The sequence below is a fragment of the Actinia tenebrosa genome, unplaced genomic scaffold (assembly GCF_029948245.1).
Source record: "Actinia tenebrosa isolate PJP-AT-01 unplaced genomic scaffold, QUT_ActTen_1.0 PGA_scaffold6__47_contigs__length_16458017, whole genome shotgun sequence".
Lineage (NCBI taxonomy): Eukaryota > Metazoa > Cnidaria > Anthozoa > Actiniaria > Actiniidae > Actinia > Actinia tenebrosa.
In genome coordinates this window covers 10,708,993-10,735,201 of record NW_028292583.1, presented here as the reverse complement: position 1 = coordinate 10,735,201, position 26,209 = coordinate 10,708,993, and the positions used below count along the sequence as shown (strand labels likewise).

Here is a 26,209-nt window from a genome sequence, read left to right as displayed (position 1 = left end):
GAAAAAGGGTAATAATAAATCAACAACTGTTCCACTATCGAATCCGATTACCGCTTTATCCGCAATAAATATGCCAAAAAGTAACATAACCTTTAAAACGTGCTCGTAATCATGTATGCATCAAACCAGCTGCAAAAGTAAAACCATTTATAAAAATCCATTTAGCGGCAGACATGCGGCCGGGAGCAGTCATCTAAAGACTGCCGGTTTGTTAAATTTACCATGTGAAATATTCGCTAATCTTTTTGCTTTAAGTAAACATACCCTGTGTTATGGATGGGCCAATTTACTTTTTGAATCTAAAGCCATACACATGCAATGCAGAATGACAAATGGGGGACTTAGCCGACTATGTAGTGCAGTTTTCGTATGACTGTGAAAAGCTCAGTGCCGTAAGCGTGACGTGCCGTGACCGTGATGCTATCTAGAATTTTAATTGGCTGATTTTTTTCACGCGCAATATGAGTGGTCTAAAAGTGTCGTGATCTTGGCGTGACCGTGTCTGCGCCGTGTTTGTGCCGTGTTCCGGGTATTTGATTGGATGGAGAGTAAATTCTCGTGCAATGTGATTTGTCTGGCGTATCCCTTGCTGTGTCACGACCGTGTTCGTGCCATGAACTTTTCACAGTCATATGAAAACTGCACTTTATTGTGTCAAGTACTTATTGCGTAATTATAAATAATTTTTTTTAGTAAAAATTGAGCGCCGTTCCTTTTATAAGTTAAACATGTACAATGTTAATGGATTCCTTATTTCTTGATATTTAATTGATTGACACGGGAAGCCAGTTTAGTGCCTTCATGAAATTGCTTTTATTCCAGCCACTCTGTCGACAGAATGAGTGGTATTCTTTTGTTGCATTGTTCATTTTTTCCGATAGAAAGTGTTAATCGGACTGACTTACAAGCTTGTTTGGTTTGCAATTTCAAAGTTACTGCAGTTTCACAAAAGAACATAGTTATCTTTCAACTTTCACCGCATCAGAAAACGGAAATGATGATGAAAAAACTGAAAGGATAGTTCATGTCATGTTACCATATTCCATTAACCTGCTGTGTGAAGCCTATTCATTTAGCTTTTTCTCTTTCTATTTCTCTCTTTTTCTTTTACTCCGACGAAGGACTATCTTCCGAAACGTCAGTAAGTGTTTTCATCTTTTCACGGTGTATAATTTACCTTTTCATCATTACTGTTTCATTAGAAACACCGACGCAGCTCACACTAGTTCTTAGCTAGTTATATCTTCCTATTCATTTAGCTTCATTTGTACTTTTATGAAGTGTCTTAATAACATTTTGCCAGCTCATTTGCTCAATTAGATACCCAACGCTCGACTCAAAGGTATGCCGATAGATACTCAGTTCTAATAGCTCAATCCAAATGACGTTACTAAGTGGTAGCTGAGTTATTACTTAAAGAAAACCTTCAATTTTCATGTCAACATCTCAGAAACAGTAATCAACTCTTACTTAAGCTTGCATCATAATTTAAAGTTTTAGTGTGATTAACTTGTTTCCTAGCAACGGTATGGTGTTTCTTAGCAACCGCTAGTTGGTAGCAATTAGGAGAGACAATATATACAAAAACAAAACACGAAATACGACCTCAAATCAAGCTAAATTTAGTTGAGAGATCCAGTAAGGAAAAAGTTGATAAATTCGTACAAGGTTTTGGTAAATGTTCTAATAAACAACACAATGAAGTAACCGAAAAGAAATTTCACTCCCAAAATCATGTTCAGTTTTCCATCTATCCTACAAGTTTGAAATAATTTTCCATTGAACTATAGTTTCTGCAACAAACACTATTTGAATTGAAATTATCATCAGTAGATAAAAAGGTGCATGATTATTAGCCTCATTTTTTAAAAGTCCAGTGCTTTGTTAGGCAAATAACGATCTGTAATTCTGGCTCTTAAATTTCTTCACAAAGAAATTAAGTAAATAAATAAATATGATAATTCAAGCAGTTTTATCTCGCCGCTGAGTACCACAGGCAGCCCAGTACAGAAAAGAAAGGCGAAGACAAGTTAAGATGTAAACCAAATGATCACAAGAGAATATTTTCGTATGAGTGAGAAACGAGTACTGTAGCTGACGTATCTTATGTACGTTGCTGTAACTACGCGTTGTGATTGGATGAATTACTGGAAGACAATGGAAAGCCATTTCAATGTTACATGTTGTACCGTATACGTGGTTTCTGAGTAATTGTTTGCTTATACTTAATATTTAAATTTCAAAGTATTTTACTTTTGATTCGCAATCGCCTGTTTCACCATTCCATTACGGAAGGACTATTCTAGTAGTAACTGAATTTGTTGAATTTCGTTATTGAGAATGAAAGATTGACCAACCTATCAAATTGTCTAATTCTTTATACAAAATGTAACCGAAACAGGTTGGGTTGAAAGTAAAACCATTCAGTTGAATTGATCAAATAACGTAAAGCCCATAATAAAGAAACTAAGTATTCCGTTATCACTCCGAAAGACATCCTTTACGCCAAACAAACTGATCTATCACCACGTAAACTACCGAGATGTCAGGTAATAAATGTCAATAACATCCAATAAGACTATTGCCATATTAGAAAATAATTTTCATTCATCTTTAAGTCCGAGCATTTTGTCAACATTGATTTTATATCAGATGCTTCCATAGATCTATAAAATATGGAAAATACCAGACTTCGTACAATATATAATACCATTGATTAATACCAGTGGACAGTCCAATACATTCATTGAGTAGATATATATCTGTCACGCGATCGTATAGTTGGTCCATAAAAGATTCGCGAACGATTTGTGTTATTCATAATGATATTATTTGGATCAAGAAATCAATACAAAGTGAGGCCGTATATCATGATAACTAAGCGATATTTTAACTGCATTTTGTTTTCTTGTAAGAAACTTTTTATTTCAGTATTACTCCACAAATATTTAAAAGTCCTTGACAGAAACGATTAGGCTTGGCTGCGCTTTGTCTCGCAGGGACTAAGCAACGCTCAGTTATATTTGAAGATAACAAGATATAAGAAATCTTATGCGCATAATGTGGGATTCGAACCCAAGTCCAGCAACAGAAATTCCAAATGTGTCATAGCCTCGAGACATCTGCAGAGCTGACGCGTCGCGTGGACTTCGGTCCTGACGGCAATCAAGGTCGATCAGCATTTGACCGGTACGGTTTACCTAGAATAATGTTGTAGCCCGAAGTCCTCAGGGGAGATACCATGGCCACCAGACCATACATACAGTTAATCCTTAGCATCATTTTCCTGGAACGGAACCGGTATTTTCACGACTTTTGTTATGCTAATTTCATGGAACCGTGGCCCAGAGGAAAAAAACCTGGGCCACAAGACGCTAAGTCAAGCCCAGTTGCATGAGTGGGAGAATAGGGGCGGCTTGAACGCACTCTCAAACCCAAGCTTTACATGAATGTTATTACAGTCAGTCTAACTAAAGTCTTTTGGTTTAATTAAGGAGGACAGCTAAATAACACCGCCTTGGCTATTATCTTCTTTACCTTGTATTTTGGGATCCTGATCCTGGTACTTTTGGCCGCATATTATTTCAGCATAAAAGTCAACACTTCCTTTACGCTGTATGTAGACAGTTATACCTTCTTCAACATACTCTCCGACAAACCAGACATCGAGTTGAATACGTTTAAATGGACGCCAAAAGGGAAATCAAGATAAAGTTTATTTCTATTTCAATACATGGACCTAATATTTTCTCATCTTTAGATCACGTGTTATTTTCTTGAGAATGAAGATCCTTTGTTTGAGTTGTATCCATATTTATGTGTCTTCTCATGTATTCTCATTAAACAAAGAAACGATACAAGGGAATGACATGTGGTCTGAAATGGCAAAACCAGTGGATTTAAGGTCTATTTGATTTCACTGTGTTGTCAACAAAACATCAGTAGAGGGGTTCAGTCTTCATGAATACATTTTCCAGTTAGGGAAATAAAATTCCTTGTCATGCAAAAACATTGAATTCGGTTCCTGTCCTCCAACATGGCTGCCATGAAACCCCCTTTTTGGTCATGTGACAAAGACCAAATGTCATAAAAATCATTTCGGACTCCATCCATCCACCTCGTGTCTTTCTCAGTCACGTAGTCAAATTAATAAGGGACTCACATGATTATGACTCCACTGTCTTTCTTCACCATTTCACTTCCTTTCGTGACTAGTAAGGTGCTTAAATCAGCAAGTTGATATATAAAAACATTCTAAATAGTTTAACGCTTAGTTACTATGTTGGCAGGAACATTGAACAAGATGAGGAGACCGCTGAACACAATGTACCAGGAACAAGTTCCAGACTGAATAGCTCTACTCCTGATCCTATCGCTGAACCAGAATATGCAGAAGTTAAAAACGTCTTTGAAGAACCCAAACCTCAGCCAATTCTAGCAGAGCCCGAGTATGCCATGGTTGATAAAGCAAAGAAGGTATGTTGGGTTACCTGTGTCAAACGATAAAATAACGTCATCAATTTTCCCGAACGTTACTTGCTTTCCCAAACAGAATGTGCCAAATTAAAAAAATATTGCCTAAGATCATTTTTATTTACATTCGTTAATATTTTATTTCTTTGACAATAATAAAATCGTACATTTGACTGTTATTTTCAGAAATCAAAGAAAAAGACGAGCACTGTAAGTACCGGTCTTGGAACACGTTCTTTGGCACAAGACACCGAAATATCGGAGTACGCTACCGTCCAATTCTGATTCCAATCCTTTTCCTGGTTCTCTGTTTTGTATTAGCGGAAATTACGGCGACAATTAGCAAAGGAATCGAGCTGCAGAATGAATGACACGCTGTAAATATAATAAATACAGCTACTTGATTAATAGCGGGTCCGTTAGCTCAGTCGGCAGAGCGTGGTGCTAATAACGCTAAGGTCATGGGTTCGAGCCCCATATGGACCAGTCTATATTTTTTGGCTTTCAATATTTCGTTTTTCGCTTCAAATCATTTTCTTTCTTTTCATTAAGTTAAGTAATGCCTAATGCACACCTATTTATCCCAATTTTGTCTGGGAATTAAGAAAAGAAATAAATTTGAAAAATGGTTTAAGATCTCTTCAAGTTGTCGAAATTAAAACTAAATATTTGCATTTAAAGAATTTAAATTATTATTTTTTTATGCAACACTTTTATCTTAATTCATTATGTTTATACGTATTTTACTAATATATTGCCTATATTTAGATACACAGCTTATTAATATCGTATATATTTCACAGGGAACCCACTTGATTTTTTTAAAAGTTTATTTGGAGGATCAAATTTTGTTATTTTCAGAAACAGATTTGTGCGAAAAAACTATTTTTCAAAATTTATTTTATTATCTATTGTTTTTCAAGGAGATAGATCAGTGTTTTTTTTAAATATGAAAACGTTTGCCATGGTATTTTGATCCCGTCTCCAAAGCTTGAGGGGTCGAAGATCCATGTTGACATCATTCAGGATAACAAAGGCTTTTCTAATCCCAACTATCATCCTCCACCTTCACTTTGTCTTTCGGACCCAAACAAACCAGAAAACGTAAAAACCTTCTATGTAGTAATATTTCTTTCAAGTTCGCACTGGTAACACCCAAAGTTACAGGTCTATAATTGTCAAGCAGTCATATTCCTGTGTTTGTTACTGGAATGACCTGTCAAAAGTCTGGTACCTGCTAAACATGGAATCACTTTGCTCCGAAAAAATGATCAACAATGATAGTGTCATAGGGTCAAAAATAACACCTACACTTCTAATCACCCTGTAATTTTACTCCAAGAATTTGTTTGGAAAAAAGCAACCGATTTTCTTTTGTTCTGATTGTTTGAAGTTTGAACAGAAATGAGGGGTTTCTGTGCTGTTGTTGTTTTGGTGTGTGTCATTGTGTGTTCCAATGCAGGTAAGATAGTCTTTAGAATTTGTATTTTTTTGTCTTATTTTTAAGCAAACTAGTCGAGAGTAACGAGACTATATAAGTTAAGAGTTGAGAAAGTAGAAATTTTTGCTATTTACTATTTGCATTATCTCTTTTGCTTTCATATCTTACTTGCCATCCTTAAGAGAAAAATTCAAGTTACATATGGGGACTAATTGAGGTCAAGAGATGTAAAATGTATCCAAACAAGAGAATATTACTTCATATTCTCTTGATCCAAAGAATCGTGAAAAAAATGCCTGTGGAAGAATAACGAGAAGAAAAAAGAGGAAAAAGAAACAAAAATATCAAGTGCTTTGCACTTGGAACAAAACGGATTAACTAAGGCTTAATACAGCTTTAAAAATTGGGAGAAAAGTAGAAATCACTTTCGGTGAAATGGTTCATTGAACACAATGACTGAATTCGACGTCTCATTGAATACTTAATAATTTGCACTTGACTTCAAGATTTATATTTGATAATAATCTTTTTACAGCTTCTATAAATCAACCTGGTCAGTCAAGAAATTTCATCCCTAATCGCTTTGACATTAAAGGAAGTAAGTAGTTGATGAAATAGATGTTAGTGATAATATTATTTCGAATTGCCTTTGGAATGAAATATGAGACAAACGAATGGAACAAGACTTGAGTCATGGAGTTTTGAAACCGAGCCGAAATTAATGTCTTACTTGGATTTTGCTCTATTTAATTTTTCTTCGAAAGTAGGAGCAAAAATTCATTAGCATACTGGACGAATAGGCGACTATAAATCGAGCATTCTGATTGGTTACTCTTATTAGAAAAAAATTAACACGGTCACAGGTACGTTGTCTGACGTTATACCTGGGTTTTGGCAAAATCCCCGCGTTTTTGGTCCTTTGCTATGAGTCTATCCAAAGAAACCATGGTCTCTTGGCCTATCACATCAGCTCGACATTTTTTGCAGTTGTATATACCTTATGAGCTGTAAAATAAATATGCAATAGACCATTTCGAAATAAGTTTAAAATTCTTTTTGATCGTCTTTTCCGGCGTCATCCCGCTGAACAAAAAGCTAGAGGACTCTGGGCACTAGAATGATTTTGCCCAGTCACCGCGCGACAAATTAGTGTCCAAACTCTTGCTCGTTACTATGAAAAGGGATAGCCTCTGTCGCTCCTAAGATTCCGTATTTCCTCTATAAGCCTCCAGCCTTTAACACCAGGCTAAGATGAACAATACAGAATACTAAAATAAACAATACAAATTATTTAAAACAGAAAATTTGTTAGTAGCTTACTTGTAATATCCAGGTGCTAGACTTGACAGTTGGCTTCTTCTAATAAGCCCCAGTCTGTGGCATGAAAAATTAGAAAAGCCCCCAGCCTCTAATAAGCCCCACCCAACTCCTAAGGAAAGTTGTGGTCCATTCCCCTTCGCAGGCTAGACCTCTGAAAGTAATTTTACCTTTCGAGATTATGGATAAAAGTACTATTTTCAATTCTTATTTTTCTTAGCTTTGATAAATAATGATGGTACCTTTAAGAGACAAGACGTATCAGGTGAGTGGGATTTAACCCGGTTATGGTACTACCATTACTAGCTGTAAAAGGTCTGATGAATTAGAGAAGGTTACCTGACGAAGGAAAATTAATGGCGGATCCAAGATGTGTGGGTACCGATCCTTTGAACCAAAATTCTAGATCCAACTCTGATTTAGCAAATCTTTGAAACTTCCTTTTTTGGGGGGAATGACAAATTTCTTATCAATACATTTTTGGTATCTTTTTTAAGATGAACCCGTGGCACAGCAATCCATGTTTGATCAGCTCGGTGAAGGACAGGAAGCAAACCTAGCCTATCAACAACCAGCAGCTTACCAAGGAGATCAGCAGCCTTTTCAAGATTACCAGAACCCTCAGGCCAACTTTTTAGCTCAACAGAACGACCAGAACGCTTATTACCAAAACTCTCAGCTAGCACCCGAACAAAATATGCAGGGATATGTAGACAGCGCGCCACAGAACGATGACTTGCACGGGCAAGAGGGAGAAGGGCAGATGTACAATGCTATGGCACAACAGGAATATCAACCTAACTATAATGACCAGACTCCACCAGAGGCCGAATTCCAGGCTGCACAGTCGTACTATAGCGAACAGCCACCACAAGAAGAACAACAACAGACAAAAGACGTTCGACCATCAACTCAGGATGACATCAAGGGATCTGACCGTGATACCATAGTAAGAACAACATTTGCTTACACGTTTTAGGATATTCCTTCCTTTCTACCTCCAAAAAGAAAACACGGTCGGCCCTATTTCAGTACAGGACAGGGAAGGATAAATTTTCGGTAAATTTCAAATCAATTTCATAATAATTTCAAAGTGTGGAGCCCTAAAAACATTTACTCGCGGGGAAAGTGAGGTATTACAGCTCGTCTTGCTCAGTTTAGCTGTTACTTTTAAAACTCTAGATTTTTTAACAAAATGTTTGCCATTTTCATTTTTTTTTCAGGCAAAGAACAAAGAAAAGGCCAGGGAAAAAATTCTTGGCGCGACAAAGAAGTTCAAAATCCCAAAGAATCTTTCTCCCAAAGACCTGGAAGGAATGATAGGATACTCCAAACAGATTTATCTTCGGGGTGGCCATCAGTAAACCCTTAGGTACAACTATATAAGGATAACTCCAACTTCACAATCAATCCAAACAACAGTCTGTGTTTGGACTACATTAAAGTGACATTCTACGCCTCACAGAGGTGGTGTTGGTCTTGAGGATCATCCCCAAATTTTAATAGAGGCTTTGCACTATCAAGTGATGGCAGCCATGACAGGTCAGGCAGGAACAAGTAAATTTGGTCTAATCTATAATCTACATTAATCTTACATTAGAAAGAATTCAGTTTCCGAGGGAAAAAGACTCCATTGTCGTGCCTCCTGTCATGGCTGCCATCACGTGATGATGCAAAGACTCTATAGACAACAAATAATTCTTCTAAGTCAGGTTTTTTGATTGCTGGGATATTTTATATCGATTATTATAACTTTATGTGAGCAAAATATAATTCATTTTGCAATAACGAGCAATATAATTAAATAGACCATTATTACATTCTAACAAATAAAGAATAAAAATAATGACAGAAAGCCTTAACTGTATCCGAAAAAGATACGACACCAGGCCGAATGCTTTACGATAAGGTAATTAAACTTGGAAGCCAATCGAAGAAAGACTGGTACCAAGCTCAACCCGCTGGGATTTTTGGGATTGAATTTAGAGATGCAAGATGGCGGAACTTTTCGTATAATGATTACGATGTCAGCGAGCAAAATTATTATGATAGTCAGTGCCTTAGAAAACTATAGAATTGTCTAAATGATATCTACGTATTTCATTGGTTACATGAAACATTTCGTGTTTCTAAATATATCATGGCAACTGCTTGCACTGACAGCTTAACCGTGCAACCGAGCGGAGATGACGACAACATATAAAAATATATTTACAGATGATGTAAACTAAGTATCGTAAGGTTATAAGAGACTCCTTGATGGCGTTCTCTCTCAACCAATCAAAAATTAAGACGAGTACGCGCGAGAGCCATCCACAATCCTCCACTGCAAAAAACTTCAGTGTGTAGTACGAATCAAAAATCAAGATTGCAGTTTGATAGCTATGAATTATTTTCCATTTATGTTTGATACACAGAAAAATAGAAATATTTGTTCAACTCTTCCTAACTGTCTCTATGGGCTCCCTGTGTCCTTGAAGTTGTATTTTTAAATATAATCATTAAATATTCATAGGGCGTTAAGTGGTAAATCTCCGTACCTTCCATAAACAAAGCCAGTTTTGAAGCTCTATCTAGAACTAATTACTCGACACCTTCCAACATGTCTGATACAGTCTTATACGTGCAGCGATCCATTTCGTCACCAATCTCCGCGAAGATCTCCTCGGCCATCAGTCTCTGCTTTCCTTGTCCAGAAATGATGAGTTCGCCGAATAAATAAATCCCCATACCCTATGTTATGGGGAAAAATGAATCACAAAAAATAAATACCAAAAGAAGTTTGTAATTTTTCATTATTAAGGTTAGTGCACGTGCTCTATAATTTTTACCTGGTCTTCGATCAGAAAGTGCCTGACATCTTTAAGACCGGGAATAAACCTTAAAACGAAGAGAAAGAGTATTCAGGTTTACTTGTGTCTGAAGAAGGTAAGATAATATGTGATTTGTATTGAGAGGTCACGTGGTCATTTCCCGCCATTTCTGGAGTAGTCGCAACCTTTTAATTTGAATTAATTGCCATGCAACAAATTAGAATATCAGTCCGCTACCGTTCAAATCAGTTTGCCAAACTACATTTGCCAATGGCGGGAAAACGTCACGTGACACTGATGAACCAAATTTTAACGATAATAAAAGAGATGAAGGACACTAAATGTAATGAGAAGAATAGAATTCTTGTTTTAACTCACTTGTGCTTAACCACGAGTTCACACCAGCGATGACGAATCTGAGAAAAGAAAGAAAAGAAAAAATATAGCAAAAACCCAAAAATTGTTCGGAGTAAACAGTTTGGAATCATCAATACAATCGATATCAAATCGTTGATACAAAGAAGTATTGTTAATACCTCGGCATTGAGAGCCTCGAACTGATAGCTCTTATTTAACTGTCTCAGCGTCGTGTGAAGCAGACCTTCTCGCTCCAAGAGCTTCTCCAGCATCAATACAATCTGCTCTGAAGTTTCCTGTTGATATGAATCGAATAAGAATGAGGAAATGGGATAAAGAAAATTGGAATAATTGATGAATGATGGAATGGGAGTCAAAGCAAGTACGTAATTGTCCAAACAGCATCCTTTTACTATGCTATGGTTGTTTCGACCAATCACAATCCACGACATTTTCATCGAATTTTGTAACAAATATTCAAGATGGCGGAGGGAAACATTTTCTGTGAGTAAAAAAAAATAGAGCTCCAAAAGTAAAGAAAAACTTTTTAGTAGAGGTTTTTTCTAGACAAAAACGTTATTGTCATGTTTAACAAATACCAAGACGTTAAAATAAATAGCAAAATAGCTCGTGTTGTTCTGCAACGTCATATTTTGAACGTGTTAATGGAGACAGTGTTTACGAATAGTCAAGGTAAGAATGACATTTTGGTGTTTTCCCTCCTTTAAAATCTTAAATATAAAGGTGAAAATAATAGCTAGTATTGTTCAAGTGATTTATATTTCGATAATTTCATACAGTATTGGATATATTTATCATCACATACTAGTTGAAAGTTCTCTGGCTCTTTGCGGTGTCTTGCATTCTTCGTCCTGTTTCTCTTGTTCGTTGTATCCTGTCGACGCCAAAACTCGAACTACAAAAAAAGAAATCATCAAAACAAGCTTTCAAAAACCTATACATTTGGAAAAGATCAAATAAGAAATTGGTCAAGGAAAAATAAAGTAGAAGTTAAGTTAAGATTAAGTGAGAATTTGGTCAAAGAAAAAAAAAAAAAAAAAGTTAAAATACCTCTTCCAAAGCTTGGTTGACAAGAACGTTTTCCTTGCTTGCGAACGATTTTCGCCTGAGACACTGAAGGCAAATAGAAAGGCATTTGGTTTATATATTTGACATTGTGTGAAACGAGTCAAAACTTTGGGATGCTTTTTGGGGAGGGGTGGGTACGGTTGGATTCCCAGTATTAGTTAATGACATCATAGCAGTATCGTACCTTTGGTATTCCTGGTCGTTCTAGCCATTCTTCCATTATACTCTCTACAGTTCTATTGCAAATAATATAGAGAATATTCATTCAGATATTCCAATGGGTTTTCCCTTTTGCGTGAATGATACCACTAATACCATGAAAAATTTTTTTCCTTTCAAATGTTTTAATTAACTTCTTTTGAAGTCACAACATAATGGTTTTAATAACCTCTATTAGCTTGGGCGTAATATTTTCCAATTCAGACCACGTGTCGTTCCCTAGAATTTCCCTTCTTTGTTTAACGGTTGCGCACGAGAAAACGCACGATTATGGATACAGCTCAAACAAAGAATCTTGTTCTCGAGAGAATGACACCTGATCTGAAAAGGGAAAACATCTCACCCGAGCTAAAACAATCTATAAAAAAATATAAGCTTACTGGGAGAGTACTGTTGGAAATTTTAGCACGAAAAACTCGAAGAAGTCCTGCAAAAAGAAAAGGGTAGAAAAACGAGTGTTTGTGGGTAACAAATTCGAGGTCTACAGCTAGAAAAGAGTGGGCCGAGTTAGCATTGCAGTGCATCATGGGATCGTTTAAGGGGACACTATTTACCCACTGCAAATCCAACTCGACCCAGTCTTTTCCTCAACCTCAGAATGGCTAATAGTAGAACATCGAAACATACAAGTAACAGTATTTTAAGTATACTCGAGTATAGTTGGTTACCTCAGAGTTGACCAGTTGTCCTTGGTAATGCTCTACGTACTCGTAAAGAAATCGATTGAAATTTTCTCGTCCAACAATGTTGGCCAGATGGTTAAGAAGAAAGTAACCCTGTCACATTATATGGAATACTTGTAAGTATTATTACGATTAACACAGAATTGAAATATGGTGTCCAATCTGTAAGGAAATCGCACAATCTCGAGTACAATTCGGAATTTATAGGTACGAGTGATGTTTTGAAAGTTTTCAAAATTTGAGAACTTTCAAATTATCCCGAATATCTCTAAATACCGAATTGTACGAGAAGATTGTGCGATTTTTTGTTTATAATACACTCAACAAAATTGAGCAACTTAATTGGGACTCTACAGAGTACAATTTGGGATTTAATTGTATTCGTCTTGTTTAATCAGAATCAAGTAATTTTATTGAGTGTATTATAAGAATGCCTATTGTTCGGGACAGACTAGCCTCGTGTTCAAGTGGAAACATAAAATTGTTTTCAAACGTAAAAGAAACTAGTCAGACCAGAATAGTTATTCAAATTGGACACCATATTTCGATTTAGCATATACTCATTCTTATCACGTGCATAGATTATTGTCATTTACACTGCTTTTCAATAGGTCGCGCGGAATCGTCGTCGCGACGAAGTAAGTTGGGACTTTAAGATTTGCAAAATCTACGACGACGACGTCAACCGGAAGTGTAAATAATTTCTCTTTGGGGTTCGGTTCATTGGAGATTTTATTCAAGACATTGTCAGTAAAGTCAACTCATCTACAGGGAAGACAGACTTTGAAGGCGCGAAACCCCAAAGAGAAGTTATTTACACTTCCGGTAGACGTCGCCGTCGAAGATTTTGTAAATCTTAAAGTCCCCAGTTTGCTTTGGTGGACGTAAATCATGACATTCCATAGAACGTTCCCCTGAAAAACCTGACTTTTTCCGATGTCTTGAAAACCCATTCTAGATCTGCACCCTGAAAAACACAGCATAATTGATCAGTGGTAGTAAGAAATTCAAGCGTACTTTGAGGTAGTGAACTTGGGTCCATTTTTTGGAGCACTTGTACTGGATGATGCTAGATGGTTGGGGTTGATCCTCAGGGTTGCTCCTAGTAGGTTCTTCTGCCATTTCGACTGAAAGGATAAGATATTTACTTATTAATAATTAGGGATTATTATCACTTATTAATCATTAGGGATTGTTATCATTCATTAATCATTAGGAATTGTTATCACTTATTAATTATTAGGGATCGTTATCGCTCATAAAATCATTAGGGATTATTATCGCTTGTTAGCCTTTAAAATTAGATGTCTCATACTAACCGACGTTGAACTTGGTCATCTTTGGCCTAAAAAAGACACATTAAAGCATCAGTAAGAATAACTTGACATTAATATATAGCTTGTAGGAAAACAAGATAAACAGCCTCATTCGTCATTAACAATATTTTGCACCAACACGTGAGGGCAGCCATTTGGATGGCGGGACCAATACAATCATTTTCCATGAAAAGTAATTCCATTCTCCAGATAGTATCGTTCTGCCATTCAGCCCCGTAAAAAGGTCGCTAACAGACCATTACTGAATAATCGTTTGACTGATCAAGTAACTATGGTTTCAAGTCGAAGTTGGACTCGATGAATAAAAGTTTGAAAATCTGCCATTCATTTGTTTGACCAACTCACCTTAGACACTGCATGTTTCTATCTGTTTCTCTCATCTCTGAGGACAGGGTGCGATATCTTAAGATCTGTCGTATCTCACGGTATTGCCGATCTTGTTGCTCGAGCCACTAGTATCAGAAGATTCAGACAAGATTAATTCACATGTGTGATGATGTGATGATACATGAAGATGATGATACATGATGATGATACATGATGATACATGATGATACATGATGATACATGATGATACATGATGATACATGATGATGATACATGATGATGATACATGATGATACATGATGATACATGATGATACATGAAGATGATGATACATGATGTTGATGCATGAAGATGATGATACATGATGATGATACATGATGATACATGATGATACATGATGATGATACATGATGATACATGATGATACATGAAGATGATGATACATGATGATGATGCATGATGATGATGATACATGATGATAATACATGATGATGATACATGATGATGATACATGATGATGATACATGATGATGATACATGATGATGATACATGATGATGATACATGATGATGATACATGATGATGATACATGATGGTGATACATGATGATGATACATGATGATGATACATGATGATGATACATGAAGATGATGATACATGATGATGATACATGATGATGATACATGATGATGATACATGATGATGATACATGATGATGATACATGATGATACATGATGATGATACATGATGGTGATACATGATGATGATACATGATGATGATACATGATGATGATACATGAAGATGATGATACATGATGATGATACATGATGATACATGATGATACATGATGATACATGATGATACATGATGATGATACATGATGATACATGATGATACATGAAGATGATGATACATGATGATACATGATGATACATGAAGATGATGATACATGATGATACATCATGATGATGATACATGATGATGATACATGTTGATGATACATGTTGATACTTGATGATGATACATGATGATGATACATGATGACGATACATGATGATGATACATGATGATGATACATGATGATGATACATGATGATGATACATGATGATGATACATGATGATGATACATGATGATGATACATGATGATGATACATGATGATGATACATGATGATGATACATGATGATGATACATGATGATACATGATGATGATACATGATGGTGATACATGATGATGATACATGATGATGATACATGATGATGATACACGATGATACATGATGAAACATGATATATGATGATGATACATGATGATTATATATGATGATGATACATGATGATGATGATGATGAACGATGATGATACATGATGATGATGATACATGATGATACATGATTATGATGATACATGGCACATGATACATGATGATACATGATATGATGATACATGATGATGATGATGATGCACGATGATGATACACGATGATGATGATACATGATAATGGTGATGATACATGATGATGATACATGGTGATTATGATACACGATAACAGTGATGATACATGATGATGATGATGATACATGATGATGATACATGATATATGATGATGATACATGATGATGATGATGATGCACGATGGTGATACACGATGATGATGATACATGATGATGATGATACATGATGGTGGTGGTAGTAAAGGATATTAATGGTTATGAAGTCAATCTCCGAATATAAGTAAAATTTACAAAACGAATCATACCTTTTCTCCCTTTGATTGTATGGTATCTTCCATATAGGTAGCAAACCCTTCGGACAGCCATTCTTCTGTCCAGTCCTTAGCGCCGATTAAAAGCCCAAACCACGCGTGAGATACCTCATGTGCTACACGTAGTCTCAGGCTGCTATCACTGGCCAAAATTGATTGAGATAAAAACGCTAAATTTGGACTGAAAATAAACAAACAAAAATAACGAATTTAGATTTTTTTTAAAAATAAAAATCTAAGACTATCATTGATAGATCATAAAGTGATGTTATGCGATGTGGTAATGTTATGTCAGGTGGTGGATGTAATGTGGTGAAGCAGTGACGTGGTGTAGTGTTGAGAAGTGGTGTACTGTGATGTGGTGTGAAGTGCTGAGATCTGACGCGGTGTGGTGTTTTGATTTAGTGTACTGTGATGTGGTGTACTGTGCTGAGATGTGACGTCAGGTGGTGTGGTGTTTTGATTTAGTGTACTGTGATGTGGTGTACTGTGCTGTGCTGAGATGTAAAATGATGCAATGTGGTATGAAGTGATGCTATTTGTGTCATTAAGTGTGATATGGTTAGCAGTATATTAAGGCTTTGGTGAAGTCTTTTGTAGATTGGTGCGCTGTATATGTTGTAGTTTGGTAAAGTCTTTTGTGGATTGATGCGCTGTATATGTTGTAGTTTGGTGAAGTCTTTTGTGGATTGGTGCGCTGTATATGTTGTAGTTTGGTAAAGTCTTTTGTGGATTGGTGCGCTGTATATGTTGTAGTTTGGTGAAGTCTTTTGTGGATTGGTGCGCTGTATATGTTGTAGTTTGGTGAAGTCTTTTGTGGATTGGTGCGCTGTATATGTTGTAGTTTGGTGAAGTCTTTTGTGGATTGGTGCGCTGTATATGTTGTAGTTTGGTGAAGTCTTTTGTGGATTGGTGCGCTGTATATGTTGTAGTTTGGTAAAGTCTTTTGTGGATTGGTGCGCTGTGTATGTTGTAGTTTGGTGAAGTCTTTTGTGGATTGATGCGCTGTATATGTTGTAGTTTGGTGAAGTCTTTTGTGGATTGGTGCGCTGTATATGTTGTAGTTTGGTGAAGTCTTTTGTGGATTGGTGCGCTGTGTATGTTGTAGTTTGGTGAAGTCTTTTGTGGATTGGTGCGCTGTGTATGTTGTAGTTTGGTGAAGTCTTTTGTGGATTGGTGCGCTGTATATGTTGTAGTTTGGTGAAGTCTTTTGTGGATTGGTGCGCTGTATATGTTGTAGTTTGGTGAAGTCTTTTGTGGATTGGTGCGCTGTATATGTTGTAGTTTGGTGAAGTCTTTTGTGGATTGGTGCGCTGTGTATGTTGTAGTTTGGTGAAGTCTTTTGTGGATTGGTGCGCTGTGTATGTTGTAGTTTGGTGAAGTCTTTTGTGGATTGGTGCGCTGTGTATGTTGTAGTTTGGTGAAGTGTGTTGTGAACTAGTGTGTTATGAAGCGTCAGGTGCGGTTTGAGATGGTGGGTTTAGTTGGGCTTAAAGAGACTTCGTAATCATCTCGTGATGGCAGCCATGAAAGGAGGCACAACAATAGAGCCGTACTCCCCTGGGAAAATGAAGTCTTTCTCATGAAAATCAGTATAGACCAGATTGTTCGGGCCTCCTTGTCATGGCTGCCATCACGTGATGGTGCAAAGCCTCTATTTAGCAAAGTGGTGTCTAGTGTGAAAAATGGAGGTTTTGAGATAATATTTTCCTACCTCTTCAGACCCATACAAGCAAAACATCTTGGAAGTATAAGCAGATCGAGTCTGTCAAAAGGATATGGACCAAGAAGCTCACAGGCCGCTTCAACGTACGTATGTATGTGATGTAATAACTGGTCAGCAGCCTTATCTATCAAGCTCGGCGCAGCAACTATTCTACAAGGTATTTGACGGGTTGAACCATCTTGAGAGGGGACTGTAGCTGTTGGGCCGTCGCGGCATGGTAACCAGCCGACCGCCAGAGCAAGTGTTGAACATGGAAGAGCAATATTCATCTCGAAGTAGTGAGTAACTAACAAAATAAATGAGGATTGTATTTTATTTATTCATTCATTAATTCATTTATCCATCCATCCATCCCTCCTTTCATCAGTCAATTCATCAATCCGTCCGACCGTCCGTCCGTCCGTCCGTCCGTCCGTCCGTCCATCCGTCCATCCATCCATCCATCCATCCATCCAAACATCCATCCATCTACCCATCCATCCAAACATCCACCCATCTGACCACCCACCCACTCATTCAATTATCAAATCATTGATTCTTCTATTTTTTTCAATTGTCTATTCATTCACTCACTCACTCATTCACTCGATTTAGTCATAGCCTTATCTCTACCAGTACATCTTTGCGTTTATTCTTAACATATAAAGAGGGCGTAACAAACACAATAACCTTACCTAGTTCGGGATCCCTTGAGGATTTGTTATCAACAGCAACTGGACAACCACTCATGTACGCCATGCAGCCTTGAGGCACGTGAATAGCTGCTTGCCACGTTGACATGGCAACAGGAGGCTCTTGGCATGGCATGAGGGAGCGATTGTTGATGTACGCACCGGGTGAAAATACACACGGCCTGTGAAAAAAGTTCGAAAACAAAATGTATCAAATTAGTTGTTCTTCATAAGAGGCTTTTGCAACTTAGCTTGGTGTTTATGCCAGATTACCACGCCCTTCCAAGGGTTCTACTGTGTCAATGTCATTCACCAATCAGTGGCTTTGAACAGTTAGGTTGATTTAAGTTGACCTTCAGAAAACTTCCCAAGGTCAACCAATAAGATTCAAGCATTTGAATCCAACCTCAAAGCAATTTTACGAGATAATTTAAAGGCAGCCAACTTGAATGACAGGAAAATATGTTTGGAAAGTAATCTCGTCGTTATATCACAAATTTTGTTTCCGCCATACCATAAAGTTGCTTTCACGTCACCTCAAGTTGTTCAAAAATTTCCTGATTTTTTACATACTTGCCGTCCTGGTCACGTGTCCACATGAGTGACTGTCCCTCAGGAGAGGTGTGGTACCTGATACACACACATCTTGGCCATGACTTGCCTGTGGCCCCCTCCTTCCACACTTTAATACACCAGCCATAAACAGAGTATGTCAGACCTTTGTATGGAAGAGGATCTGAAGACTTTGCACCAAGCATTTCCAGGAATCCAGGTAATGTGGAATCCTGCTTTGAGTTTTTACTGCCCGATGTTACGCCATCAGAAGAACTACTTATGCCAACATCTTCAGATAACTGATCCTTTGACGATTCGGGATTGATTCGAGAGGAATCGGAATTTAATCGAGAGCAATCGGGAACGTTGTGGGTAGATTCGGGACTGTTTTGCAGAGATTTGCAATGGATTTGACTTGACTCAGAAGTGGTTACGGATGATTCGGAATCAATTGGGGAGGATTTGGATTCGGATTCACTATTTTTTGATCCAATCCCGTAATTTTTTTGTAATCTTTGAAATAACGAGAGTTCCGAGCCTTCAGAAGATAAGATAACATTTTTCTTGTCAGAAGACTTTTCATTTTCATCCGTTCTTCCATCACACGAAGAAATGCCTTCTCTTTTGGCATCGTTTTCATTTACAGCACTTGGTGATCCAGAACTTCCAGAAGATTTCTTCCAGAAGAACGGCACCTTAAAATCCTCGGGCAAAAAGACCTCAGAAACAGATTCAACATTGACAAGAGTGCTGTCCAAGCAAAGCTGAAACGTGTTTTTAGTAGCCTCATCGTTAGCAGGTTCTAGAAACAACACTATACTCCCTTTCATGACCTTCTGCTCAAAGTCTACCGCCAGATCAAGAACATAGTGAGTAACATGCACCTCTTCTACGTTTGCCATCAGTGGAATATCTTGGCCTTTCTCTTTTGGTCTTACATCTGGGCTTGCACTGGTTTCAACGTCTTCGTTCTCAGACACGGGGCTTGTAGCAACTCTATAAACTTCATGATCTTCGCCCAAATTATTGTCCTCTGCCGTTTCTCTTTGTTCATTACTTGAAAATATTTTTTGTCTTTTAACTGTTTTCTCTTGTTGGTTTGATGACGTACTGGGGGTATTCGGTGTTTGAAGTTGTTTGATTTTCGTGAGGAGACACTGTTTTCTGTTGTTAGGATACTTATTTTTTTCCAGAGGAGAAAAATTTGCTTGGGTTGCTTTGGAATTATCAGCAGTGTCTTCTCTTTTTAGAGTTTCTCCAGAGTCTACGTGTTCACTATGCATTTCTGCATCTTCCTCTTCCTCATCGACCACAACAACCTTAATAAGCGAATCACATGAATTTTCAACAGAGGCACTTTCAGTTTTCTTCAGCTTTTTAGGACTTTGGAGACGAATTTTGGATTTTTCCACTTCTGCAGATACTCGGTCTATTAACGCATCACCATCAAAATAATTTCTCGAAATTGTTTCCTTTTTGTTGAGAATTTCATCGTCTACTTCAGAGGATGGCTTCACCTTTCTGCGTAACGTTGGACTTGAAACACTATTACTTGCAACCAAACCAGCAGGTAAGTTCAAGGAATAAGATTTCTTTTCAATATGCGGGGAAGCTTTGAATGATTTGGGAAAAGACTTTCCAACACCAGGACACTTATTTGTACTTCTCATGTTCGCTGCACAGACGTCAGCTTGTTCTGACAGACATGTTTTACTTCGAGAAAACGTTTCGGGTTTCTTTAACGATGAAAGTGAAGAAGACAAGGATTCCTTTTCAAACGAATCGTTTAAATTTCGAAAGCAAGTTGGCACATCTCGTTGACTTTCTGATGTACTGGGAATGATTTCCATAACAGGAGAAGAAGAAGTTGAACAAGATCTTGTACTTCGGTTTAAAACAGCCATAGAATTAGCAAGTCTCTTAGCAGGAGATTCATCGTTCTGTCCACCATTTCCTCTGCTTCGCTTTTTGGACAAAGGCGATGAAGTTTCTGCACTTCCACGTACTTCTTGAACAACTCTTGTAATAATTACTTCGTCTGCGATCATTCTCTCCTGTTTTGGTGTCAACTCGATCGTGCCTTCACTGCTAGACGTCCCAGAGGGGCTGGGGCTTGGAGTTGAGCTTAAACTTTGGTGTCCTCTTTTTGTTTTTTGAGCTGAAAGAGGCGAGTCCTTCCTTGGTTCGCTCCGCAGAAGGCACGAGGGTGCCCTCTCATGTAATGTTACACCTTTTTCATCCGTGGTGCAGACTGGGATGGAAACTCTCTCGTTCACGTCCAATTTTGGTTGTACAGGAGTAGCATTAGCATCAGGTTCAGCTACAGGTAAAGAAAGTACTTGCAATGAACACTTCCTGGCCAAACCAGACAGCACATGACAGGTTTCCATGTAGACTTCCTCCAGAGTCCAACAAGATGTTCCTGGACCAACTGGTTTCTTGGAGTACACACCTGGAAAATGAGTGGAAACAATGATAAATTGTATTAACTGCGCATGCTTGCGCATTCTCTCTTTATTGAAACCTGTAACATCGCCGTGCCTACATCGGTCACTAAAAACCGCTAATGCATAATAACAATAAACAATCAATGACAATAGCAATGTCTAGGCAAGGACAAGGACGAATGAATAAATGTGAGTAATGGTATATGCAATGCAATATCACTGACAACGGCAATGCAACTACAGCAACAATGACAGTGACAATAGGAATATAGCAGTAATGGCAACGGCAATAACAATAGTAATGAAAACGACAATGGCAATGTTGCTATGAAAAAGATAATCGCAACTGTGGCGTAATTTATAGCGTAGTCAAAAACACTAACAAGCACACTAAAGAGCACAAGATCTTTATTTCTCTCGTCCCATAAATTTTTCAACAAAACAACTTAATGTCATGTCTGTTGTTATTTTCAAGCTCAAGCAAAACTTTTAAAACTCACCTGATGGGATCCCTTTGCCTGTTAGTCTTTCGCCATTCTCTCCAATAGCCAAATGGATCAAATACAACAGGACAGGCAAAGCTACATGAGGATTCTTATCACTACTATCAACCAGCCCAGTGACACTTATATGTTCTAGTCCACCATCATCACCTTCTTCAACACTCTTGGAGTATTTACTCAAAGCCACTTCTTCTTTGAGCCTATTTTTTATGTAATAAGCTTGCAATGCTGAGATCTCTTGGAAGTGCACACCATATATTTTATTCCCTCCTCTGCGAGCACTCCATCCGCGGACAACTTCTACCAGTCCAGTGCTCGGGTTTGCCAGTGAAGGACTTAGAACTACAAAAAAGACCTTAGCGTTGTTTCTTGGGAGTTCATTGAGCTTTTCTTTTAAAGAAGATTTAGTTTTCAGTGACGAGACCTTATCAATGATAACTGGGAGAACCATGAAGGTACAGTGTATGTCAGATGCCTTCCTGATGCTAAGGTTAGCAGACACTGCATCTGCTAGCGTTTTTGATATGGATGGGTTGCTAGAACTGTTGGAGGTAGTGTGTTGCTCTACAAGCAAAGCAACAAAGACTTCTGATATTACCAAAGCTGGAGGAGAGACCTATTTCAAAAAGTAATAAAAAGAGCACATAAGTAAAAACCTCATTTCAAAAAGTAATAAAAGGAGCATTCATAATTTACACAGTGGGAGGGGTCGGGGAACCTGGAGGGGGGGGGGGGGGGGTTTGGAGGGGCTATAGGGGTTTGGAGGTGAGCCTGGCATTTTCTCTGGTTGTTTGTGGATTCTCTCCTGTGCCTTGAGGGTTTTTGTCTGGGTTCTCCAGTTTTCCTCACTCCTCAAAAATAAACATGACCGTGAAGTAAATGGGAAAGGTTTGCAAACCACAGGCTATCAGTGCTCAACACAAAAGCTAGTCCACTAGTCTGGGACTAGTAAATCTTTGCTCCAGGCTAGTAAAATTTAGGACTCACTAGCCCATAGACTAGTAGGTTTTTTAAATACTAAATATCTTTGCTAGTATATTACTCTGCTGGGATAGTTGACTGATAGACTTACTAGCCCACTGTCTACTTATCTGAAAAAAATAAAGAAATAAATTTGCAGTGATTACCTTATCATCACTGCCCAGTGTTTGGAGCTTTGAGTCCAACATTTGTCCATTAACAACCTCAAGACCCATTTCTCTAGCAAGATCTGGGAATTCTTCAGTCTGAGCTTTCAAGACAGCTTTACTTAACCTCTCTCCACAAGAATCAACAGAGAAAGAGGCGATCGGAGGGCTTAACATTGTGGTAATCAAAAGATGAAGGTCACAGATTTGTGAACCCGTTTCATAGACTTCTCTTGTGCTACCAGTAAGAACGCATTTGAGTTTATTCTTGAACCAGCTGGCATCTACAGGCCAATCCTGAAACATCCATCCAACAAAGAATTATTCTTAAACTGTTCAAGAAGTTCAGACCCCCAGGGTACTCAATACGGTTATTGTATAATATACATGTTGTATTGATTACTTGTTGCAAGGGTTACATGTAGTCTGCAGCTTCTTGACTGAAGCACATACATTTTTGTTTGATGTGTTGTTTTCTCCCTTGCCACAAAGGTTAGTCTCAAGGTTCTTGACTGAAATGCATATGTTTGCTTGATGTGATGGTTCTTTCTCTAACAAGAGTTATCTGCAGGTTCTATGATTTTCTTCACTCCATAAAAATCAACATGTGAATGTAGTGGAAGTGTGTGTATGGAGTGAACGTCCCGGAATTGCCCCCTATGGAGAGTGATGACTGTAGAATATTCAATACAGTAAAAAGAGCTCAATTTAATAACATACTCACTTCATGAGAACAGTCTAGCTTGAGAGTAAAACAAGACGATATATGAAGTCCTTCTAGTTTATCCCCAAATGCATCTTGACAAGCTAATGTCAAGTCATGAAGTGAACAGAATTCTTCAAAGCCATGTACTTTACTGATGCTGGTTGGTGTACATGAGAAAACCTGTCCTTGACAACTGGAATGACTGCTCAGGACACCCACAACCTCAACTAGAAAAAAACAACAGTGTTTGATGTTTGTAAAGTGTTGAACAAGAGAAGAACATAGCATAAGAACATGCCAACCCTAAGAATGTCTGCGCACGAGGCAAATGTTTACGCTTCTTGGGATATATTTTAAAGATCATGTTTCTTCTGCAAATAAGAGCTTTGATTTTTATCAACATCCTCATAGTTTACAGGATAGAATCATTGTTTAATTAGAATGATCAGTTTATCCCAAGTAACACCTTAAAATGATCACCTTACGTATCACCCTAATCCTTACCAACGCTACAGAGTCAACTGGGTAAAATAACCACAAGAGCATATGTCATTTAGGATTCTTCCTCAGATAAATCAGATAGATCCAGATTAAGGATTTTGTGTGTGTTTACCTTTAGGAGAATATGACTTGAGAAACTCCAACCTGGCAATACACTGAATTAATTCGTAGCGACTCACAAAGTCTTGGGTGATTACTACAAAGTCTCTTCTCTTATCTCCTGCAATTCAATGATATGAAATTATTGTGCGGAAACGCCCCATTTTTCATGTGCAAAATCATATTATTGTCAATGAAAAAGGAGTGTGCAATATCTATCTAGAAAATGCATGCATTGCTTACCATACTCAGCAAGGAATGCAGCTTTTAGGAACAAATCAAGCCATTCTCCAAGCTGTGACTGGGAATCCTTGAGGTTAAATACTACCAATACCTAAAACACCGGAAAGACTGTTTAGCTACAAGTTTAAGAGGTATTATACATTTGTAAAACTGGAGAGAAATTCAATCAATAATTAAGTCGATTAAGAGTGGAGAGACATGGTTCTCAAACACTGTGTTCCTCAAATACTGCTAGACTGTTATTAAAAATGTAAAGCTAGCCAGCACTTTCAAGACCAGTAATTCAATGACTGTATATGAAGCACCCTTGAAAGTAGGGCCTAGATCTTTAAATGTGGTGGAATGATATGTAAATGCCTACAAGCATGATGGGCTAACACTTGAATATTTATGAAATATTATTGAAAGGAGGGGAGGCTAAAGCCCCTCCACCTAACTCTCGGTGTGATTATATGTAGTGTCTGGGACTGCAAAGCATACTTTGGGGTGGGGAAGAGGCTAATCTGGGGGGTTCCAGGGGAACATTTTCACCCCCTTGAAAAATTTGACATTGAAGGCTCTTAAAAATGGGATTTCCAGTGCTGTGCTTTCTAGGGTCAATATTTTGAGGGCCAATATTGAGGGCCAATTGCAACATATTTATTGCATTAAAGTCATGCAAATATCGAAGCTTTAAGCAATTCATGACAGAAAATCTTTTTTGACTAAAAACACTGGGCCTCTGCAGTGTCTGACTGTTAAATACCTTTTTGGTTCCAACTGGCAATCTTTTTGACTCAATGATCTTTTGGCTTTCGATCTTGTGTGGTGTATCAGAGAAGACACATTCTGAGGTGTGTGCTTTCATGAAATTATGAACTTCTTTTCCAACATGATTTTCCAAGGTTCTCACATTTCTCAAAGTATTTAGTATCCATGATGGCTTGGCTTTAAAAAACAAAAGATGTTAATAAATGATTTAATATAGCAGATTAGAACTATTTGATTTGACCTACATGTAAAAAAAAAAGATTTTTTAATAAGCACTAGCACTAGCTATAACATCCCTCCCTTGCAAAATTTTTAATATTCCTGCTACACATAAAGGTTGATGACAACCTAGATGCAAATGGTAGATACCTTGTATGGCTGTTCCATGTTCAGAGCATTGTGGAAAGTCGCATCTGATGTACCTTGTATCACTGGAGAGGTCACATGCAAACACTGTACTCGGGTAATTTACCTTTTGAAAAAAAAGAATTATTATAAGAATAAACCATGAGGATTCCTTTGCAAATGTAGGTTGCCTTTGGGATTACATTCTAACAGAATTAAAGAGAAATTAAGCTTATAAATTATCGAATGATTAATTATTTATATATGCAAAGGTTTCTTGTTTCTTGAGTTCCAGCCTTAATTAAATTTTAGGTTTCCTTATTAAATATCACCACGAAAATTGATTCCTTGTCAACCTAACAATTTATATGACTAGTATTAACGAATTTTTTCGTTCGCTTTCATTTGATTTTGATTGCTTTGCCAATGAACGATTTCACAGACCTGATTTCACATGAACAATCAATTTCAAATCGCAGATTTTTTTGTTTTTCTTCAACAAAATGATTTCCATCCTTTGCACATTGTTACAGATTGATGCGGTTGATCTAAAGGAGTTAAAAAGAGCATGTCTGCTTGGTTTTTAAAGCGTAATTCTATCAAACAAATACCTTGGCGTCACTTCTGTCTATTTTTTTCCCCTCGTCCGCCATCTTGGATTCGCCATTAGTGAGCCAGCTGATGGTCTAGCCAGCGGTATCTCCATGGCTTC

At 37.6% G+C, this 26,209-nt stretch overlaps 3 protein-coding genes and 1 non-coding gene across 4 annotated transcripts; 3 read left to right on the top strand and 1 right to left on the bottom strand.

The window, feature by feature from the left end:
- The first annotated feature begins 2,421 nt into the window (after window positions 1-2,421).
- LOC116287352 (uncharacterized) lies at window positions 2,422-5,107 on the top strand. The gene is made up of 4 exons (XM_031694023.2): window positions 2,422-2,549; window positions 3,495-3,615; window positions 4,290-4,476; window positions 4,660-5,107. Exons 1-4 carry the CDS (start codon window positions 2,543-2,545, stop codon window positions 4,756-4,758), a joined length of 414 nt encoding a protein of 137 aa, XP_031549883.1. The 5' UTR covers window positions 2,422-2,542; the 3' UTR covers window positions 4,759-5,107.
- On the top strand, window positions 4,887-4,959 carry Trnai-aau (transfer RNA isoleucine (anticodon AAU)). Its single transcript has one exon. It is a non-coding gene; the product is annotated as a tRNA-Ile (tRNA).
- Window positions 5,108-5,418: 311 nt separating the features above from the next.
- LOC116287349 (uncharacterized) lies at window positions 5,419-8,693 on the top strand. Its single transcript, XM_031694022.2, has 5 exons — window positions 5,419-5,935; window positions 6,450-6,512; window positions 7,452-7,496; window positions 7,729-8,180; window positions 8,455-8,693. The coding sequence occupies exons 1-5, from the start codon at window positions 5,878-5,880 to the stop codon at window positions 8,593-8,595; spliced, it is 759 nt and encodes a 252-aa protein (XP_031549882.2). The 5' UTR covers window positions 5,419-5,877; the 3' UTR covers window positions 8,596-8,693.
- On the bottom strand, window positions 8,638-26,180 carry LOC116287344 (uncharacterized). Its single transcript, XM_089039350.1, has 24 exons — window positions 26,109-26,180; window positions 25,522-25,624; window positions 25,148-25,329; window positions 24,403-24,493; window positions 24,173-24,280; window positions 23,578-23,786; window positions 22,854-23,150; window positions 21,724-22,342; window positions 18,795-21,228; window positions 18,225-18,403; window positions 17,539-17,836; window positions 15,819-16,005; window positions 14,075-14,181; window positions 13,712-13,737; window positions 13,410-13,519; window positions 12,378-12,485; window positions 12,090-12,136; window positions 11,675-11,726; window positions 11,473-11,535; window positions 11,228-11,317; window positions 10,581-10,697; window positions 10,423-10,460; window positions 10,063-10,111; window positions 8,638-9,964 (listed from the first exon to the last, which is right to left on the bottom strand). The coding sequence occupies exons 1-24, from the start codon at window positions 26,148-26,150 to the stop codon at window positions 9,815-9,817; spliced, it is 5,706 nt and encodes a 1,901-aa protein (XP_088895476.1). The 5' UTR covers window positions 26,151-26,180; the 3' UTR covers window positions 8,638-9,814.
- Window positions 26,181-26,209: the final 29 nt, after the last annotated feature.

What these genes read in the sequence shown, in the direction of transcription:
- LOC116287344 (XM_089039350.1), bottom strand. Translation starts at nt 26,150, where the DNA reads ATGGCGGACGAGGGGAAAAAAATAGACAGAAGTGACGCCAAG. An exon ending in CCCAAGTTCACTACCTCAAA is followed by an intron (nt 12,486 to 13,409) that starts GTACGCTTGAAT and finishes ATAATGTGACAG; the next exon opens with GGTTACTTTCTTCTTAACCA. An exon ending in ACTTTCTGATCGAAGACCAG is followed by an intron (nt 9,965 to 10,062) that starts GTAAAAATTATA and finishes CCCATAACATAG; the next exon opens with GGTATGGGGATTTATTTATT.
- LOC116287352 (XM_031694023.2), top strand. An exon ending in GTCAACACTTCCTTTACGCT is followed by an intron (nt 3,616 to 4,289) that starts GTATGTAGACAG and finishes CTATGTTGGCAG; the next exon opens with GAACATTGAACAAGATGAGG. An exon ending in TGGTTGATAAAGCAAAGAAG is followed by an intron (nt 4,477 to 4,659) that starts GTATGTTGGGTT and finishes TGTTATTTTCAG; the next exon opens with AAATCAAAGAAAAAGACGAG.
- LOC116287349 (XM_031694022.2), top strand. Translation starts at nt 5,878, where the DNA reads ATGAGGGGTTTCTGTGCTGTTGTTGTTTTGGTGTGTGTCATTGTGTGT. An exon ending in CATTGTGTGTTCCAATGCAG is followed by an intron (nt 5,936 to 6,449) that starts GTAAGATAGTCT and finishes ATCTTTTTACAG; the next exon opens with CTTCTATAAATCAACCTGGT. An exon ending in TAAGAGACAAGACGTATCAG is followed by an intron (nt 7,497 to 7,728) that starts GTGAGTGGGATT and finishes ATCTTTTTTAAG; the next exon opens with ATGAACCCGTGGCACAGCAA.